We start from the raw sequence: 20,850 nt of genomic DNA, 5'->3' as shown, positions 1-20,850 counted from the left end.
TGTTTTTATTCTCATTTTTTAATTATGCCTGTATTTCTTTAACATTAAGTTACTGTTTAGTTTATAACATGTAAGGAAATGGTGAAAGATTTTAATCTGGTTTCCACAGTAACTTAAAGTCGCCATCCCAACAAGGTAAAACATAAATATCAGACATTTGCTACAGTAACTCATTCTGTTTAACACTTGGATATTTTATTACACTGCGAGGTTTTAGGTATTAAAGTGGGGATGTTTTTAGAAATTTTTTGTGAAATAAGCAGGAACTGTGAGTGGGTAGGAAACTGTGGGACAAAGAGGCAATCAGTATTAAGCAAGCAGGTCTGAGAGCGTTCGCTACTTAGACAAGAGAATACTTTAAATTTTGGGTAGACGGTGGTTTCCAGAAGATTTGACAAGGTTCACAATGTGAGGGACAAACCAGAAGCCAAAGTGTCTCACAGTCTTTCCTCGTTTCCACAGGGTGTAACTGGAGAACTGGAAACCAGAGAACAATCCAACAGGAGTGGGTGAAAGTGGGACAGCCAGACTTTCTGATTGGTTTAAGGTGAAAGAAGAAACTGGAGAATGAACATAATGAAGTGCAGGGCAGGAGTAACAAATTAGCAAGATACTGTGGTTTACACAGTGCTACCACAAGTATAGTCTAAGGATCTGGCAAGGAGGAGCATGGCTGAGTTTAAGTATAGATGGGAGAAAGGTGTGTCTGCCAGAGAACTCCAGAGAACAGGGAAGAAAAAGGTAAGAGCAGTAAGGAGGGGAGAGGCTTGAGAGTAAAGAGGCCATGACAACTACAGAGGTAAGAAATGATTAAACACAAAATAACCAAAATATAGTCAAAACAGGGTTAAAGTTGACCCTGTTTTCTGCTGATGTACACCTTAAATCTGGGTACCTATACTGTATACACTGCAGGTCCATTTATTTAAAACATGATAGATCAATAATTACAAACACCACTGACTCAATGTAAATAAGGAGTGATCCCTTTCACTCTGTGGGGGGAGGAGGTTACCATCTGCTGCAGTGCTCGTTGCTCTTTGAAGGTTTTCATTATAACTCCTCTGTGTGTTTGGGGTCGCTGTGCTGCTGCAGAGCAAATCTGAGACCCATCAGAGGCTCCCCTAGTGATGAATGAGCATCTAAACATCTTCAGCATGTATGCGCGTCAAGTCAGGATAACTAATTCAAGTATAATAATGTCTAGACTCCACAAATAGGCAGATAAATAGCACTCAGACAGGCCCTGCACCTCCGGCAGGTCGGGGCTGTGATTCAGTCGAAGGCAGTGACGCTGGGAGCTGGCATAAATCAGGACCTTGGACAGCGTCAACAGAGAAGTACAAGTCAGGAAATTGGGACCTTGGTCAGCACCTCCACAGTAAGCAGGGAAGATGAAAGACCGTGCTAATTTACATCCAAAATAGATTTCTGGTTGATTTATTGCTAATGGTGTAAAAATGAGCCAGTGGTTTCAGTCCAGATTTTTGCATCCATTCTAAGACAAATAAATAAATAAAGTAGAAAAGCACAGTGCATTAGACTATGAAAATGTTTCAATAAAGTAAATCCTTTTTCTCACATAAATGAAATGTGATGAGTCAAAGTGGCTCCGTTAATATATTTTTTTAATAAAATTAAAATAAAATACAATATCGTAAAACAATTATTTTTAAAAACTGACAACAAATGTGTTCAATCTAGTAAACTGTAGTAAATGGAGTAAATGGAATCTAAAAACTTCCCAGCCTTATTGGAGAAGAGTGCTGTCAATCATTCTCTGGCTCCCTGACAAGAGCTGTTTGAGTACTGCTTTTACTACTTTTCTCCTTGTGTAAAATTGCGGTTGCAGTAACATTGAGCACTGCTGCTTGTAAACAGTTATTCCACACCAAAATTAATTAAAAAAAAAAAAACCACTTACAGACAACACTGACTGATGAACACCTGTGCCCTGGTATAGAAAGTCCTAGTATACCTTGGGAAATAGAGTCATATGGAGGACAAAGTCTGATGGGATATGAGACAGAGGAGACCAAAGGATATGGATGAGTTAATTTGACTATTTAGTAGCCAACACAAACAAAAAGAGAAGAGCTGTTTTTAAAAGGCTGTTTTAAAGCAGAGCTCACCCAGCTGGGTGACGGCTTAGAATGGGAAGAAAAGAAGCATATTAGATGAGTCCTACCTCATGTGCTTTTCTAGCTTGTGATCACACATGTATGCAATTAATTAATCTGATGAGACACAGAAACAAATTACAGTCTAACAAGTTGTTTTTATTTGCTTACACATGTCTGTAGGGAGTCATTTTCAATATTTTTGTGATTTTAGACTAAAAAAGAGATAACTATACACAGTTAGAAGTTGCTATGGTAACTTGCCAGCCCCTTAAATTACAGCTCAGTAAAAACTGAACCTCATACTGACATTACGCTCTGTGAATATATGATCAGACTTTATTATAGGATTCCAGCTTAAACTGAGAAACTTTGGAGTGATCTGATATGTACCCACTCTGTCATATTAATAACTAAACCAATCGGCTTTCTATTTTTGTCTGTGGTATATCCAGTGGGTGATCATTTTCTGCCTTTGCAGTGCACATTAGTGTCATATTATCTGTAGATCTTTAGGATATCTACTGAATATACTGTAGATATGCAGCATATTAGTGCAAATACTAAATATTTGCATTAATACACAACAGAGGAACTTTTATTATTGCAGCAGTGCAGCTCTATGTATGCACTGTGACAGTTAACAGTAAGAAGCTGCCTAATGTCTTCATTAGAACATATTGCAAGTCTTTTTGCCGACGCAGTCTAGCAAAAGGCGTTTTAATCACACTGCAAAAGCTTCCGCATGTTTTACATAAATGTTTTATACAGCTTAAGGTGTTTGTTTTTTGCTTGTGATTAACAGGAGACCATTCACATGCCACTTAATGTTGATTTTAAAAGGCTTTCTTCGTTTCTGATTTGTAGTTGTCTATCACTTAATGGGTTAAATATCTCTGTGTTTTTATGTAAATCTTGTTGTTTGCAAAGGAACAAAGCACTTTAATGTAACAGAAAATTAAGAGAAGAGCACATGCTGCAGTTCTTGTTAGAAATAAATACTGTAAAATAATAATTATTTAAATGTATATAAAATGTTAATGCAAAAAATATTAATCAATATAAACCTGTTTTCTAAGGTAATTCTAAATACGGATCGCCTTTCAGTGAAGGCTGAACAGCGGGCTGGAGAAATCGTGCATGTGTAATGGTGGCCCGAGGTTAAAATGCAGAGCGGTTTCTTGTGGCTCCGAGCCAGAATCGACGTTTTCTACCGAAGCTTTCCGAGCAAAGCCGAAATGAAATGGTCCACAAACCCGACATCAACCGAAAGTCCTCAGCCCACTCCCGAATCGGCCTCATTGAAGTCTCTTGTTGTCGGGTTGGGGGGTGATGGGGTGGACGAGATTGGTGAAATAAAGAAGGAAAAACATTTCCATCACTCCTGAGCCCCTCCCTGTCCAGTGATTTTCGGATCCGAGGCTTGACAAAGGTAATTACCCTCATCCATTTATAATTGCATATTACAGCGACTGGTCTTTTTTCCTCGTGATTTCGCTCAGTCAGGGAGGTAGTGGGTTAAATTCTGCAGTTTTTCTTCGCTGTTTTGACTATTTGCTTGTGTTGAGCGCTCGCACCGGTGATGTAGGGCGTGTGACCACCGGGAGCAGCAGTTACAGGGATCTCCTTCACACAATAATAAAGCAATTAACGCTACAGAAGGGGCAAACTTTCTGAATTTCCCGGGAAAATTGCAAATTTCACAGCATTCAGGCAGAAATCAAAGCGCTGCGTTAGTTTGCAGGGTGCCACTGCGCACAGTGGCCTCCTCCCTTCTTCTAATTTCGGCTTAATTCTATAAATTCATTCATGTTTCTGCTGACGCGACGGAAAAAGCAGTCTTTGCACTGATGCTGATAATCAGATCACCAAGTGGTTTAACGCTCGATATCCTGTGTAGCGTATGATCTGTGTATGCTGCCCCTGGCTGTGGTGCATTATCGTGTGCTGTGTTCGGGAAATACCCGTCTGAAAACAGGGTATTTTCCAGGCAGAAACGGTTATGCAATGTACTATAGCACACACCACAGCCTCGCGCTGAAGGACTGAAGTATTGGCCACACTGAAAAGTCATTTACATTTTATTAAGAAAATGGATGGATGAATAAGTGCTGTGATGAACTGTGGGCAGCCTTGTTTTTATTTAGTCGTAAATATATGAACCAAGGCACCGGTTTGTGCGTCATATTTATGAAAAATGCTCCTTATTAGGGTTTGCTTTGCTACAAATCTCCTCTAAGTTGTGTGCCAATATTCGATCAGTCTTCACTTAAAACCATAAATTGATGGCTCACTGTCACACCTCTGATATCTGTGAAATAATGAGACAGAGAGAGTCTCCATTCATGTTCACTCTTTACCTTTACTCCCTCCATCTTTTATCAGGACATCCACAAATTGGGACTGGTCCCATTCATGCTGGTGGTGGTCGTGACACACCCTGGCTGCACCAGTATAAGGAGGGGTTAAAGGGGGGATGGGGGTGGAGGTGCAGAAGAGAGTATATGCAAGTCCAGAGAGAGGAGCCAATCTTAAGGTGCAGCAGCTTTAGATTTGAAGTTCCTCTGCTGATAACAATCACCCTGACTGGAAAATAGACACAAGGGAGAAGCTTTGGATTAGCATTTTGAGCATCAGGACACTGATGTTCAGCATTTTGAGGTGGTGCAGAAGGGACCAGGCACCACTTAGGTGTGGCAGATAAGAAATAGGAAAATGCTATTAGGAAAAAAATAGCACTTGAAAATTGATTGAAAAGTCATCGAGTTATAAACATCACAACTGGCCTGCATAAACATGCATTACCAGCACTGGCAGTATAAAAGATGCATGCAGCCACCATCACTCATTAGTAAGTGACGTGTCATTAGGAAGTTAAGCATTTTCTCTGTTCCCATCTTGGTGGTTTGAAAGTGGATGTCAGGAATGTACATCAACTTTTACCTCTAATAATGACCAAAGTTTAAAAAAACCAAAAACTTAAAGTTTCACTCAATATGACCTGAAATCACTGAGAGAGCCTAGAAGTCATCAGGAAAATGTCTACTAAGGTTGTGGAGCAAGCTAGCAGAGAGCTGTTTTTACAAAGCCTTCTTTGGAAGTTTAGATGAGTTGCCCCCTGCTGGCCATTAAAAGTAATTCAGGTTTAAGGCTTTTCTGCACTTCTGTGGAAGCTACTTCTATCTTTTATACCATCTTAAATTAATTTCTTGCAAGTAAAGGACTTGGAGAATAGCAGATCGTAGATCAATCCTCCCTGACAAATCACCACCTTACCACAGTGAAAGGGGGTTGACCCCATCAGGGGTAGGGTTATAGCAAATTGGTCTCAGGGGAGGAATCGGACAAAGAGCGATGGAAAACCCTAATGGAACAGTGTTCTCCGAGTCGGTTAACCAAGCCTGGAAGTGGGAAACTGGGGCTCTCTCTCAGACCCAGGCCTGGGAGGAAAGCTCAAAGACAAGTGTCTGGTGACCAGGTCAGTGTAGATGGTGGGCACAGCCCAAAAAGTTAACGTGGTTTAGCCCCCCTGTAGACCCACCACTTGTGTCGGCGGGCACTGGGGTTCGGGCATGTGGACCCTCAGCATCACTGTGAGGCATATGAAGGTGATTTATTGTCTCAAATTCATATTTAAAGATTTCAGTGTATTTAATTATATTACCTTTTATTATATAGGTATATTTGATGCAGTGTGGAGGACAACACTGTGTCCACCTCTTATTTCCACCTGTGCTTGCACTGGTGTGACAACATAGTTTTGGAGGGTCGAGGTGCCCAAAACCTTCTTCTGATGCTAATGAGAAACTGTTTCTGCTGCGATGACTCAGTACAGGTGGAGGATATTTGACATTAGTGCACTATCATCACAGCTTATGAGTCAAACTAACCTTGAAAGGAATCAGAAGGATATTTAATGAGAGAGAAGACAAAGAAGGGAAAGTGTTTGAAGATAGTACAGAAAGACAAACAGGAAACCAGAATCAGATTGAAGCTGGGAGATGAGAGAGCTGATACTGAAACAGGAGGAGGACTGAGGCATGATGAGGCTGCCCTCCGTCTTGTGTGGGAGAGCAGCGATGAGGTGGAAAAGGCTCTTAAATCCGTCAGTCACGATTGATGTCAGACTGATGAGATCAGCCGGAAAGATGTAGCCTCCAAGCCTCTCACCGCGGGGAGGCTGCTGGACGTGTCATACGCACTTCACTAAATGCTATGCCTTGTATAGTTTGATTGATCCTTTTAGTTATAATAGGAGACATGAGAGCTATGACCCCATTTAGAGTCAGCCTCTATAAATGGACACGAGAGACTCAGCCAAAGGACAGCGATTACATCTGTATAACAGGCTTCTTAGCTGATTATGGCTCTTCCCTCTGACGCAGCAAACGAGATGTTTAGAAAACCAGAAACTCTGGAAAATGCATCATCATACCTGCACTTAGGAAGAAATTCAAACTGGTGGTGTCAGGTCTGAGTTTTATTCTGTTCTTTGTTCGTGCTACGCCTCCTATTTTGGAGAGAAGTGTTTGTTTTCTTGGAAGAGGCCTCTTGCTAACTTGGCCTCGTGCAGCATTCAGTTGTTTTCATGAAATGCACAGCCACTACTCCCACCGCACTTCACTGAATACATATTTCATGTTTTTAAAGTGGATGTGTACGTTTATGTAATCAGCAGCAGCCTGTCATTTTCCTGTCAGACACATACTTCCTCTCAATCAATGAATCAAACCTGTGATTTATGTCTGTGCTGCACCCCAGCATGAGCACTCACACATGCAGTAAACTAATGGCGCTGTAGAACATTAAAGTGAGATGATTTAAACCTGCTTCAAAAGGGCGGCGATTAGAAAATATGCTATGATTACTGTGTTTTCTGCAAAGGACTAAGAGCCTCTGGAACAGTTTTCCTGCCCACGTTAATGCTAGGGTGTCATTTTTGAAATGTCTTCACATGTGTTGATGTGCTAAAGGAAAGTGTATGGGCTTATTTTTGTCTTTAAATAGCCCTCTAATCCCTCATCTGAAGGAGCTGGCAGAAACACCGTGCCATTTTATTGTTCTCTCAGTCTAAAGATGTAGTGATTCCCTCTTTTCCACCATCCTGAACTGGATCCAAGCAGGAAAATAAATTATACTTCCAAATATGCTGCAGAGCTCTGAAACCTGCTTTGGATTTAATAACTTTTTGCAGGCTGAAATCTGTAATCAGCAGGAAGAACCGCTTTAATTTGAATAAAAATTGAATTATCAGCAGGTATTTGGCATTCCTGTTCATTTTGTCTTTGTTGTTCAGAGTTATGTGGAAGGTTCAGTAAGTTTCAAATTAAAAGCGGACATATTTAGCCCGTGCCTGTTTGTGTGTTTTATTTTGCTGAGCAGGCGTTTTGAAGTCGGTTGTGTCAGCCGCCCCATTAGAGCAGCGCTGTCCAAACAATGCCAAGGATGGAAGCAGGTGGATTGATTATTGTCATCCAAGTGTCAGCCTGATTGCAGGTGTAGCGTTAGGACAGTGGATTTGTGTTGTAGATGAATGCAAGTCTTTGACGTAAATCTGCAGTTAATGGCACAATTTAATGCTTCGACAATATGTCAGTCTTTTACACCCACATGTCTTCATGTTCCCCGACAGGATTATTACTAGCTTCTATAACAGGGCTGTGCGTGTAAGATGGACACAGACAGGTGTAGACACGAAGTACATGAAGTAGTAACTCCTGTAATGCTTCTTTGACGTTCTCCTGAATACTGCATGTGTAGCTGGAGCTCTGTAGTGCAGCACCTACCTGTGGGGAAGGTCTTGTCTGTGAGGGAGGTTCACTCAGAATAAAGGTGGCTTAAATGAAGGTTGGACTTAAAATTAAAGGAGCTGAAGCAACTGGTTTCAGACAGTGAATAAAGTGAGGAGCTGCACCAATATAAGATGATCAAGGATTATTTTGACCTGTGAATAATGTAAGTGGCGATGCTCGTTTTTGGACTCCACTAGAATTTAAAAAATGAGTATAAGATGCTGGAAATGAGCATTTAGGCCTACTTTAATGACATGTACTCTGAGTATTTGACTAGGGAGTTCTGCTGTCTGTTTTTGTTATTGATTTACAAAAATTGAGGCCTGCTCAACTGTGATTGGTCAGTAATACTTGTAGTCCTATTGTAATAGTCCATTTGTAGTCCATTTAAGAATAAGAATAAGAATAACTTTATTTATCCCGAGGGAAATTCTTTTGTCATGTACATGCTCAAAGCAGCAGGAGAGACAGAGGAACAGATGAATAAGATATAAGATATACAATAAGAACATTTGGACTACAAACAGAAACAAGTGAGCTACTAATAACATAAATTTCCTTTTCCATTAAGATTCAACATATTCTGGAGAATTTATTTATTTAGACTATTCAAAGATCAGAGTATACACTGAGTGGCCACATCATTAGTTACACCTTACTAGTATCAGGTTAGACTCATTTTTTACCTTCACAACTGCCTTAATTCTTTATAGCATTCATTCAACAAAGCTCTGGAAAGATTCCTCAGAGATTTTGATCCATATTGGCATGAAAGCATCACACAGTTGCTCCTGATTTGTTGACAGCACATCCATGTGACCCTACCATTTCAATACATCCCAAAGGTGCTGTGATAGATTGAGATCTGGTGACTCTGGAGGCCATTTAAGTACAGAGAGCTGGTTGTCATGTCCAAGAAAGCAGTTTCTAGATGATGTCAGTTTTGTGAGATGGTGCATTATTCTGCTGGTAGCCATCAGAAGATGGGTACACTGTGGTTGTAAGAGATGGACATAGAAACAATACTCAGGGAGAATGATGATAAGAAACTATAATCCCCACCACCACCCTAAACCACTGATACCAGACACGATGGAAACTGTGGTTTCATGTTGTTTATGCAAAATGCTGCAGCGAGCCGACTGTCAGAGTTCTTCTTCAATCTGATTCTCAGTTTGAGCTTCAGTAAGTCGTCTTTACATCCCTAAATGTTCATTAGATATTTGCATTAACCAATGTATGTTGTTAAAGTTTTTTTTTTCTAGCTGTTTCATCATGTCTGTCTTAATCTTTCATTTAATTATCCCACCTTAATAACTATGCTACTACTGCTTAGTGTAAGCCTGTGCAGTAGCAGCTAAAGGTCAGTCCCCTCCTGCCAGCTGGCTCCTGTCCAGCTCATCATCCCAAAGTAGTAGCTGTGCACTCTTGCATTTAAATATCTCCTACTTTCTCTTCATTTACTCTTCATCTTTTTCCTCCTCTTGATTCCTCCCTCTTCCTCTGTTGCAGTTTGTGATCCTGTGTCGTGAGTGGAAAGCCGATTATCTCCCAGCACCACGGGAGACACGAGCCGCTGTTCAGCTCACACAGCACAACATCACGTTTTTGTCTTGAAGACACTTTATCTATAAAACTTGACTTAATAATATATTTGACTTTGCAACAGCACTATAGGTTTTCTTGCCAAAGAGTGTTGGTGGAAGTCTCCTCTTAGATATTTAACAAGCTAATTTGCAAAAAGCTCTTCAGTGCCGCACAGCAGTGTAGAGAATTTGGGGGAGGGCGGGGTTGGGTGCTTCTCCTCAGCTTGAGGACAAAAATTGAAGTTGGCATGCTTCTACCTTAGCGAGGTGTTTCTAAATTAAACACAGAAGCTAACAAATATATCTTGTCAAATAAAATTATGGGAAATGTTTCTTTTTTTGAAAACCTGGAGCCACGATCCTGCTATAAAAAGCCTTTTTTAATTTGTTGTGTATTGTCTGTGGGTTTCTCTTCTCTTTTGTGCACAGATCAACTGTTCAAGATGAAAGTAATCGGCGCCGCAGTGCTCAGCGTCCTGTTCTGCACGGGTAAGCAAGAACATAATCAGTCACTAGGGAGAGAGTTTAGATAGATGAACTGTTGAAACAGACTTCCTGCAAAACCACATTTGTTTTAACTGGGTGATTAGCATGGATGCTGTGAAAGCCTCACCAAAGAAGCTAAAACACATTGTGATCTAGTTAATTTCCACTTATTTCCTTTCATTTTGCCTGTAATGAAGAATCTGGCTCTTTGTTTTTGTATCCAGTCTATTGTTAGCTGTCATTATTGGCAGCATTTACATTTCAAATGCTTTAATGCTTTCTGTGGAAGCTGTGTGGTTTTTCACTTGGAACAAAGGAAATGATTTAAAGGTTTTTGTATAATCCAGCAGACTAAAAAAAGATGCGCTTCAAAATAAACTCATTTTAAACTAATCTTTTTTGTTTTCCCACAGTCCTGCCAGCATCTGCAAAAGGTAAAAATGGTTGTTTGGATGTTAATGCACGCCTGAGAACACTCTTTGAGGATTATTATATTATATACATGACAAAGACAGAGCGTTTGTGCTTTCAGGTTAAAGCCAAGCATAAAAAGTAACAAAAAGAGTAATTCAGCATATCTAATAAAAAACATCTTGATTGCTTCTACCAGTAAAAACAGAACACAGGACGGCCTTCTTTGGCGAGGACATCCACATTGATGTCCCACGCGGGAATGGCAGCGAGGTCATCTTTAAATCTGCGACCAGTGAGTCCGACGACATGCCGCTGATCAAAGCGGGGAACGTGGTGAATCACAACATCTCCTACTCCAACACTTTGGGCTACCTGGTGCTGGAGGATGTGCAGGAGCAGAACGAGGGCACGTACATCATCAGGGACACCAACAATCCGAACACTGAAAGGCACTTCAAACTCATCGTCAAGGGTAAGCCTCCCTCTGTCTTCTTCATGTGCTTTAAGTCATATTGTTTAAAATGTGGTTTGGAAACAGAAAGAATCTGCACACGAGAGATTCTGGTGAAATACGAAGGAGACATTCTGTGCAGGCCAGCAGTATAACCGTGAAGAAATTATAAACGTCCTCTATCATCGGTCTTGATTTTTTTAATTTCACGTGTCTTACAGCAAAGATTGTTCAACTCAAACACACAAAGAAAACCAGGTTGTACTTGCAGGAAGCCAGAAAAGATAAATTAGTCAGCATCTTAAAAGGAAACACAACAGGTCATGTTAGATGACTGATAAACACTTTGGGGCATCTCTTGTGTTTTTAAAAATGTGCTTTGTAAATAAAAGTGACTTTACTTGACACAAGTTTGATAAGATACACACTGTGCTTTATGTACGTGAGGATATATTGAGCAATAGGACCCATGTTGAGAATAGTGCAGAAGAGAGGTGAAGAAGAGCGTGCAGGCAGGGTGGAGTGGGTGAAGATGGGTGTCGGGGGTGATTATGACTAAAGGATAGCAGCAAGAGTGAAGATGATAGTGAGAGGTGCTGTGTTTGCCGTGTTTGGTTTGGAGATGGTGGTGCTGACAAGAAGACAGTAGCCTGAGGTGGAGGTGGCAGAGATCAGTGGAACAGCTCAGGTTGAGCAGGTGGAGACAAAGTCAGAGAGCCAAGACTGAGATGGTTTGGACACGTGCAGAGGTCGGATGGTAGATATACTGGACAAAGGATGGTGAAGATGGAGCTGCCAGGCAGGAGGAGAAGAGGAAGACCACAGGAAACATTCATGGATGTAGTGAAGGGAGACATGAGAGGGTTGGGGTCACTGAGATTTCTCCTGAGAGTTTAATATTTACAGAACACGACAAATTTCTCACCTTTGACCGTTTTTTGTTCTCTGTGTCGATGATCAGACTGCGCTTTGGAGCAAATTGTCAAATACGGAGAAACCTACTACATCCATCTTAGCAACATTAAAGGACCCATCACTCTGGAGTTCAGGTATGGTCATCAAAGTTAATCAGTACCAAAGCTGGAAGCATTTTGTTTACAGATTGTTTGAATGTTTTGAGCTAAACAAGGACAGTGTGATGGGAAGACCCCAGAAATGGTTGAAAACAAAAGCAAACATGCCATAAAATCCAGAAAAAGGGAACTCAAAGCAGAAATCCAGAGATAACAGATGGGTCTGTGACAAAGGCCAAAGGCCTGTATACACAGAGGACTGACCACACATTAGGAAACAGGTGGGAAAATCCAGGGAAACAGTAAGTAAAGCACATAAGACATACAAAGAAAAACAGTTACCAAAAATAAACCAGAAAGACACACATGACAGAGAGGGGAAGACTAGAAACACACAAAGGAATAACAATAAAACACAGACAGAGGGTGTGCTGGTCTTCAGCTCCTTCTGTGTTACATCTTTTGTGTGTTGAAATAAACCAGAAATGAATTCATAAACAGAAGAAGAAACCGACTGGTTAACATCTCTGGAAACATCTTTGATCGCAGTCACTGTGTTACTTTATCTGTTCTGTATCAGTCTGATCTTTCACCATTTTTAGGCCCAGTCCGTCTCAACTTAATCAGTCAGAGACGCAGTACACCACCGAGCCTCCACCTGTGGTGCTGTACGACCAGACGGGAGTGTTGGCAGAAGAATACATGAAACGCCTCAGCGTGTCGGAGAAGCGTGTGGTGCTGCACTCGGTCAGGATGACAGATGAAGGCAGCTTTACAGTAAAAGACAGCGAGGGCAAAGTCAAGATTCGGACCTGCCTGAATGTCAGAGGTAAGGCAAGATCAGAGCTTTACAGCATCCTCTCGGCTTTAATCGATCACTCAGCGATAAAGTGCGTCATGCTGTGTGTGCAGATGTGCCTCTGACTTCCTGTCAGTCAGTGGCTCTTTTCTTTGTATTTTACTTAAATTCTACCACAATGGCAAACCCTTGTTTATTTTCCCTGAACTTATTTGCACTTCATGTATCATTTTTTCTGCTTGGCCCACCTGCAGTGACTCTGTGCCCCCCGACTGGGGTTTGCCCCACAGACTGAGAGCCACTGCTGTGAGTTGATGTGTGTAGTTCTTAACCCCACAAGCCTAAGGCTACACTTTTAAAATTTTGCCTGAGGAGAAAAAAAATCGAATTTAAAATAAAGTGTCAGGTAAAAATAAGTAACCTTGGGCTCTATGCAAGAAAAAAACTTTTGATGCACAGTAAGGCTAATTTTAAATATTGTTAGTTCAGAGTGTGATTTGAAATACAGTTTATAAAGTTTTTCCAATATTTTTCTATCTAATCAAAAGTGACAAAAAAGCCACGAGACAAACATTCTGCTGGTGTTACTGAACCTGTTTTTAATAAAGTCTTAACTTCAGCTCTTCTAATTTAATGCTGTGGAAATAAAAAGCACTGAATCCTGTGTTTACTGCAGTCACAGTAGTAACAGATGGCCTCCTCAGCTATGTGTTGTGATTGGCAGTCTCCAATTTTCTCTTAATAAATATGTCCTGGAACCAGAAAAAGGGTCTCTAGGGAGGAAGAGGTTAAGTAGCCGAGTAGCTCGATGTGTCCGGTCATTTATTAAAGCCTACATAGTTTTTTAATAAGGGCTTTTTGTGCTTTTCATGTTTTCCTAAATTTTCCCTAAATGGTCATGTTGGCTGAGTGCCACTGTCTTAAAATCCTTAATCTCAGAAAAGGTCACAAGTCTTTATTTAATATATTAAAAAAAGGTTAAACCCACCTATAGGGATTCTGGGCGGTTTGAGCTCTCAGTGAAATATATCAAAAACACATTTACTTTGATGAAGGTTACGGAGCCAAAATATTACAACTGAAGACTGATAAATATCATTGAAATTAAAACACTGGTGAGTTTCTACAGCAACACAAGAGCTTCTGTGAGGCTGGTCTTTGAGCTAAATGCCAACATTTGCATACTTTCATGCAGGTAATGTAGTTATGTACCATTTTAATTAACTAGTATTATAACAATATATGGCTAAGCCTCATGGGAGAATTTATTATGAGTAATATAGATGTTCTTTTTCATAACTGGGTGGTTTTGTGTTTCAATGTGATGAGTAATTCATCTCATTGGGAGGAATAATGTCCATCAAATTTCATTAATCAATCTTATTAACCTCTCATCAGTTCATCCCATGTTTCAGTCCAGCCTCAGTGCAGCGCTCTCATTGAATGAATGATTGATATGTTGCTTCATACTCAATGGTTTCTCCGTGCTTCCAACTAATAAGCCAGGCAAGGACCACAAAGTCAGAGTGGGGTCCTTCCTGCCCACTTCTGTTTGTCAAGGGTTTACAGAACTGAAACGCAGGACTCACAGACACAAAGGAATAAAGTGAAAACAAACCTTTTGTTAGGAGGAATGCCAGAGTTCATAAATGAGGCTCAAAATGCAAAACAGATGTTCAACACACTCAATTGCAGGAAACTAAGAGGGAAAATTAACAGATGCTGATACAAAGGACGAAAGGAAACTGGGGCTACATGAACACAGACACTGAGGGCTAATCAGGGAGTTAGACTCAGCTGAGGCTCAAAGCACAGGTGAAACTAATCAGGATCACGACACAAGGGAAGTAAAACTAAATTTAAAACACAACTAACTAACAAATTAAAACAGGAAGGAACTAAATCGGGAAACTGAAGACACAACAACAGTAAACTCAAAATGAGAAAGCAACAAAAGAAGAACCCGAGGAAACTAATACTCTCGTACGAGCAGTAACTGTAACTAAGAAAACTTAAGAAACAAAAAGATAATGTAAGATATGAAGACTCAAACAGAAAACCAAACAGATATTAATCTCTGGCTCTCGTCCACTGCATGTCTTTTATCCTGTCTTCCTTCTCTCATCCCACGCTGCAGATGGCCCCGCCTCCCTGAGCCTGGTTCTGCTGGAGGTTTCTTCCTGTTAAAAGGGAGTTTTTCCTTCCCACTGTCGCCAAAGTGCTTGCTCATAGGGGGTCATATTATTGTTGGGTTTTTCTCTGTACATATTACTGTAAGGTCTGCCTCACAGTAATATGTACAGCGCCTTGAGGTGACTGTTGTTGTGATTTGGTGCTGTATAAATAAAATTGAATTTAATTGAATTGAATATTGTTTAATAAGAAGTCCAAAAAATATACAACCCTGGGTCTCACTGGGCTGAAGATAATCTGGGAAAACATATCCCTGTTTTATTATTATTAAAAATTTCCATATGTTTATATGTAATTTTCACCAGTACAGCACAATGGTCTGTTTTAAAGACAACTGTTTTGCTGACCCCTTGTCTTGGGTTAGGACAGCAGGGCACCCCCAGACCCCCACTAATGCAGGCTGGCTTATAATCATATGATTACATTTGTAGTGACACATTTAGGGCCATTTATATCCTGTGTTTATGCTATTATGGTGATCAGCATCAGATTTAAGTTTTATATTTGCTGCATTTAGAAAAGAAATTTTCTAACAGGTTTAAAGTTTAAATTTCTCTGAACACACACACAGAACTTTATTACAGTTGCTATGTGTGTTTTTCTGGTCTGCCACAGATCACCTGTACTTCAAGCACCTCGCCTATGGAGACAACTTCAACATGCAGCTCCACCTGCCCTACTCCAGCGTCAACGTCGTCTTCAAGCCCAAGTCAGACAATCAGGGCCGAGCCATCGTGGACGAGGGGGTTGTGGTGACGCCGATGGACCCGCTGCTGGAGGGCAGGGTGAACGTGGAGGGTTCACATCTCATCATGAAGAAGGTCCAAGTATCTGACTCGGGTGTCTTCAATGTGACGGATCTGGCTGGGCATCCTGTGGCTGCTGTCTACATAGATGTAGCCCGTAAGTGAAAAAACACACTTAAATGAACAACGTGCTCTGTATTGCTGTTGGCTAACAAGCATAATAAACGAATTAGCATAATTTTTGTATTGTAAAAATGCAAATAAAGACACAGAGAGGGCTGCTAGCATAATGTGTGCAAGTCAGTGTAATCCAACATGAACTACATGCACAAAGGCTGGAAGCAAAGAGAGACAGAGCGCCAGGGTTAACATCAAACTTTTATCGTATTCAAATTCAAGCTGAGAAGTTCGAGCATCAGAATCAATGCAGAGAGTGGAAAGTGCGTCTGACTGATAAATGAAGGACAAATGATGCCCGAAATCATTTCCAGCTTTCTTGCACCTAATGGGACCATAAATTACAAAAGTGAACCTCGTGTTGTATTAAATAAGACTTCAAGCTAGCATTTCAGATCAAAAACTCATTAGGAAAGTGTTTGCTGAGTCATAGATGAAATGAGCAGTAGGATAACACACTCATAACTTCCTCAGCCAGAGGAGTCGCCCCCTGCTGGCAATTAGACAGAAAGCTGTTTTTTTCTGCATTTCTGCATTAGCTTAGCGCTTCAGGTCCAGAGGCTACATACAGCTGTCTGACTTTTCCCTTTTTAAAGAGCAGACACTGAAGCTGGTCTTTCTGTGTCACAGTGTAGTCATAAATATTAATAATTTAAGCAATAACATGCTGAAGGATGTACAACACTGCAGGCTGCTGACATTTATGTGCCTGCGTGCCCGAGATGTATTTCTATTTTTATATAAAGTGTAATACAAAGGGAATCTGAAGAGCAGAAACCAATGAATAATAAATAAATTAGTGACATTTTACTGTAATACATCCCGTTTAACATTTGCGAGCAATATTTATAAATATAATAAATGCAGGTGGATAAGAGTACCTTCTTAAATCCCCACATCTGATCGTTCAATTCCTCCTGAGGAGACAACGCATGATATTTATCATGGCTCTGCAATTGTGTTTTTCTGTATCATAGTTCACAATGTTAAATGCTTATTTATTTCTTATCAGTTTTATGCGGGCGATGTTGCCGGCACATGTGCACGGATGACTGATGTGCTAACAACAGAAAATGATGAGATTTAAAGGAGGCAGAGATGAAAGCTGATATCTGTTCTTTCAGGGTTTTGAAGCATCATTCCTGTTGTCACAGAAGGCTCATTATTTCTCTCCACTGTTGTTTTTTTTTTTACCCGTCCTCGTCTGTCTCGCTCAGCTTATAAGTTGCCTCCCCTGACTCTGGCCATCCTCTCGCTGCTGGGCCTGGTTGCCCTCATGCTGCTGGCGTGCCTGCTGTCCTGCCTCTATAAAGTACATAAGAGGAACGAGAAGAACAAGAAGCTGATGCTTATTGCTCAGCAGGCTGGCAAGAGTGACGGCGAGGCTTTCAGACAGGTAACTTCCATCGTTCTTTATTTCTCTTGGTGGTGTAAAAGAAAGTGAGCAGTAGGACAGTGATGGCTGTGATGGGAGTGAGAGACAGAGGACAGACCTGCTCCTGCTGTGGGAGTGAAGATGGTCAGCTGGTCAGCTTCCTCCTCTCCAGTGCTGCACCAGGCAAACATGTTCACACTCAAATTAAACAGATCACCTTGACTGAGGATGACTCAGGAAAGCACCAGAATAAAATGCCTCATTAACTATCATACATATCCAGATATTTCCCCATCATCCGTATCAGTAAAATATATCGAAAGAAGCTGCAGCTAATATTAAATTAAACTGCAATTAAATTACAAAACAAGGTAAATGTCCATGAAGAAAATGACTTGATTTTTCCTTTATTTATAGTAAAACTCTATGCTTCATAATTAACTACTGTAGGCCTTTGTGTTTTCTTATAACATGTTATATTTTTCATTTTTTAAATTGAACTACAAAGTAACATTCCCAAAACTGATATCCAGGGATGCTAACACGGACACCAGGACCCTGAAGTTTAAATAACATAGAAAACACATGCACACCTGTTTCATTAACATAAATACACATACACACAAACTAGTTTTGATAAATAAAGACATACATAAAGACATTGGACCACATGATTTTGGAGCAAGTAGCAAGTCAAGCCCGATACTGCAAAACTGGGCATTTTACAGTCCATTTCTTATTATCATATAATTTTTATTCTTATTCTTATCTAATTAATTCTGGGTACAACACATAGTTGTAGCTTACATACTTACCGACTTCTGCCAGAGCCCTGTGCTCTGAACTGCACAGTTGCAGAAGTGAGACCAGCGAATCCAGATCTCCTTTTCTCCACTTCTTCATCTTCAAATGATTTTTTAATTGCTTCATTAATAGCTTGAGGTGCAAAGAGTGACTTTTATATGTTAATGATGAATTTATTGCTGAAAGACCAGAACCAAGATGAGGCTTGTGCATGTGCATAACATTTCATGATGACTGAGAGAGAGCACAGTGCGTACAGATGGCTTTATAAATATGATGAAAATATGAGCTGTGCTGTGGGCATTCACACAGTTTTAGTTGTGCGTCTGCACAGAGTTTTATGCCTCTGGTACTTTTTTAGAGACTGCAGGATACTCATGATTAGTTTCATTTTAATTATTATTTTTTAAATGACAAATCCATAATAAATGTCTCTTAAATGGAGCAAAAATAGTTTAGAACCCACCAGGTAAAAAAACACGATTTTCAGTTGACTTTTTGTTCATGATTTATAGTAATTTAGTGCCGTTAATCAGTCTTTAGAGAGTCTGTGTTGTTTTTAAAAAGCAGTTATAACACAAAGCCTTTTTGAGCTGTGGTTATTACTTTGTTTCTCATTCTTAAAATGTCAATTTTGAATAAAATGTATTTTAATTATGCTGAGCCTGCAGAGACAAAAACAAACAGGTGATTGTTTTCCAATCAGCTCTTTAAAATCCTCGCTTTCTTTGATTCACCTGCTCATTACCGGCTGATCAACTGACGGATTGGATGATTTAGAAGAGCTGACAGTTAACCCCGGCTGCTCACCCGGCGTCCCCGGGAGGCGGTTTGTTAACCAAGTGAATTTATGGATTCCCATTAAAACCCCATTACACACCAAACAGATGACTCGCCTATAGAAAGCACCTAAACATCACGCTCAGACATTGATCGCTGTGCCGAGGGAGCGACGGTTCGATATGAGCAACCAAACTGTTTGAGGAAAATGTTCAGATCAATTTTATGAGCATTTAATACAAAAAGCAGTGAATGCTGAAATCAGTCCGCCTGATAAATGAAGAAATCAGAATTCAGTCTTTTGATGTAATTAAAAATAGTTGGCAGGGATAATCGTTCAGCTTCAAACTAATTTAGACAGAAAATAACAGTTTTTCACTGTTTTAACTAAAAGCTGACTGTGAAGTCATTAAAACTAGTAGAGCGTTAACACTTTGCTGCCCAGAATCCCCATTAAATGATCCTTTACAGCGATTGGACCAATTAAAAACCTGCTGCAGGCAGATGGCTCACTCATTGTAAACAAACCAGCTACAGCCACAGAGACTGATGGCCCTGCAGATCCTATTAGAAGATACCAAATCTTTACAATAACAATATGTCACATTACTTACTTTAATGGAAAGGCTAAATTCACAGTTGTGTCACGATGGATGGATAATTAATGTTTCGGATTTTGCATTTTAAGCTGGATTCTCATCAAAAATCCAAACGTTTTATGGCTTCTTCTTAGAGCTGCTTCACATTTCAGTAACTTTTTTTATTTGTAGATTAGGTATAACATCTCTTCCCATATCATCCTCAAGCTACAAATGCATTTTAGCTTTAATAACCAATCACAATGTGACAAAAATAAAAATCAAAGAAATATAAATGCACACACTGATTTTATGCTCTCTCTGTCTTTAAAATATTTAGACGTTAGAATGAAAACTGTTATGGTGCGTTAATGTTGTTTATCTTGCTTCAGCTTCATGAGTGTTTAGTGAATTGAAGGTATGAGCGTGAATAGAGGCCTTCGTGCTCTCAGCTGGATGTCTCTGATATCTTAGCCCGGCTAACGCTGATGCATGTGCGTTGCGTTTTCTCCCTCTTACTTTAAGGAGCCTCACACGGAGCCTCTTCTTGGTGAGAGAATTGCGTTCTGGCCTCTTTTACTGCTGCTCTCCCTTCTTCGTTTTGGTGTCTGAACAGATGTGCTGCTTTTGTGGCAAATAAGTTCCTTGATCAACTGGCTTTTGTGTGATCCCACCATTGGTGACAGTTTCAAAAACGATGTGTTCAGTGTGTTTGAGATTGTATGAAACCATTAAAGATATTGAGCACCGGCACACTCGATAAATCCTGGACACGAGAGAAACTGCTATCAATCCTAATGAACAAGCAGAGGTTGATCGAAGACCTAATTTGACAAAAAGTCGATAAATTACCTTAAGTGGATCTGGCTCTACGACTTGGAACAAACTGTTTCTGTGATCCTTGCAGACTTTTCACTAGTCGTGTGACTGAGCTGCATCCTTTTTAATTCACTTTATAAGGTTATTATGTGGATGGGGTACATTAATGACTTACTATTTGCTTTCATTAATGGGGTAAAACAAGCAAATGTCCAAAACAATCTGTATTTACTTTTAAAAACTAAGATTTGAATTAAAGAAGGCAGTTTAGATGTTATATCTTTTTCAGGTTTTAAAGCTCAGTCAACTTTAGGAATTGTCTTGCAGGATTTCAGTCACAGTTTTGAGCCAGGTCGGGGTGCAAACACCAGAAATGCCCATTTTAACAAGTCATTTAATCCAATATTAACTCTCAAGTTTTTTAAAACAAGTAATAATCTCAGTTGATGAAGAGGAGGGCTGTTTCTGCTCGGCTCTGTCTGAGTTTGGGAACAACAGAAACAGCTTTACTTGCTTTAACAAAAAAAACTTTGATTTTTTTAAAGTTTCCCTCCACTCAAAATTTATATTTTCACTAGTGGTTCTGCCTCCAGTGTTCAAAGTTTGTCTGGAAATATAACTCTAAGGTGTTCAAGCAGGAATGGTGATGCTACACGAGAAGTTAGCTGTGGTTCAATAGATGACTTTCACTAGCATGATGTGGAAACTTGAGGTTTG

At 40.1% G+C, this 20,850-nt stretch overlaps 1 protein-coding gene across 1 annotated transcript in view; it reads left to right on the top strand.

The window, feature by feature from the left end:
* Positions 1-3,397: 3,397 nt before the first annotated feature.
* LOC116331937 overlaps positions 3,398-20,850 on the top strand; it is a 32,408-nt gene continuing 14,955 nt past the window's right edge. The window contains exons 1-8 of the mRNA XM_039605195.1: positions 3,398-3,552; positions 9,928-9,987; positions 10,398-10,418; positions 10,595-10,870; positions 11,811-11,898; positions 12,465-12,691; positions 15,470-15,757; positions 16,995-17,173. Coding sequence (XP_039461129.1) covers positions 9,942-9,987; positions 10,398-10,418; positions 10,595-10,870; positions 11,811-11,898; positions 12,465-12,691; positions 15,470-15,757; positions 16,995-17,173 — 1,125 coding nt within the window. The 5' untranslated portion in view covers positions 3,398-3,552; positions 9,928-9,941. The remainder of the gene's footprint in view (positions 3,553-9,927; positions 9,988-10,397; positions 10,419-10,594; positions 10,871-11,810; positions 11,899-12,464; positions 12,692-15,469; positions 15,758-16,994; positions 17,174-20,850) is intronic.

Source organism: Oreochromis aureus, linkage group 22 (genome assembly GCF_013358895.1).
Source record: "Oreochromis aureus strain Israel breed Guangdong linkage group 22, ZZ_aureus, whole genome shotgun sequence".
NCBI classification, from domain to species: Eukaryota; Metazoa; Chordata; class Actinopteri; order Cichliformes; family Cichlidae; genus Oreochromis; species Oreochromis aureus.
The sequence above is the reverse complement of the archived record's forward strand: the minus strand, read 5'-3'. Positions and strand labels throughout refer to the sequence as shown.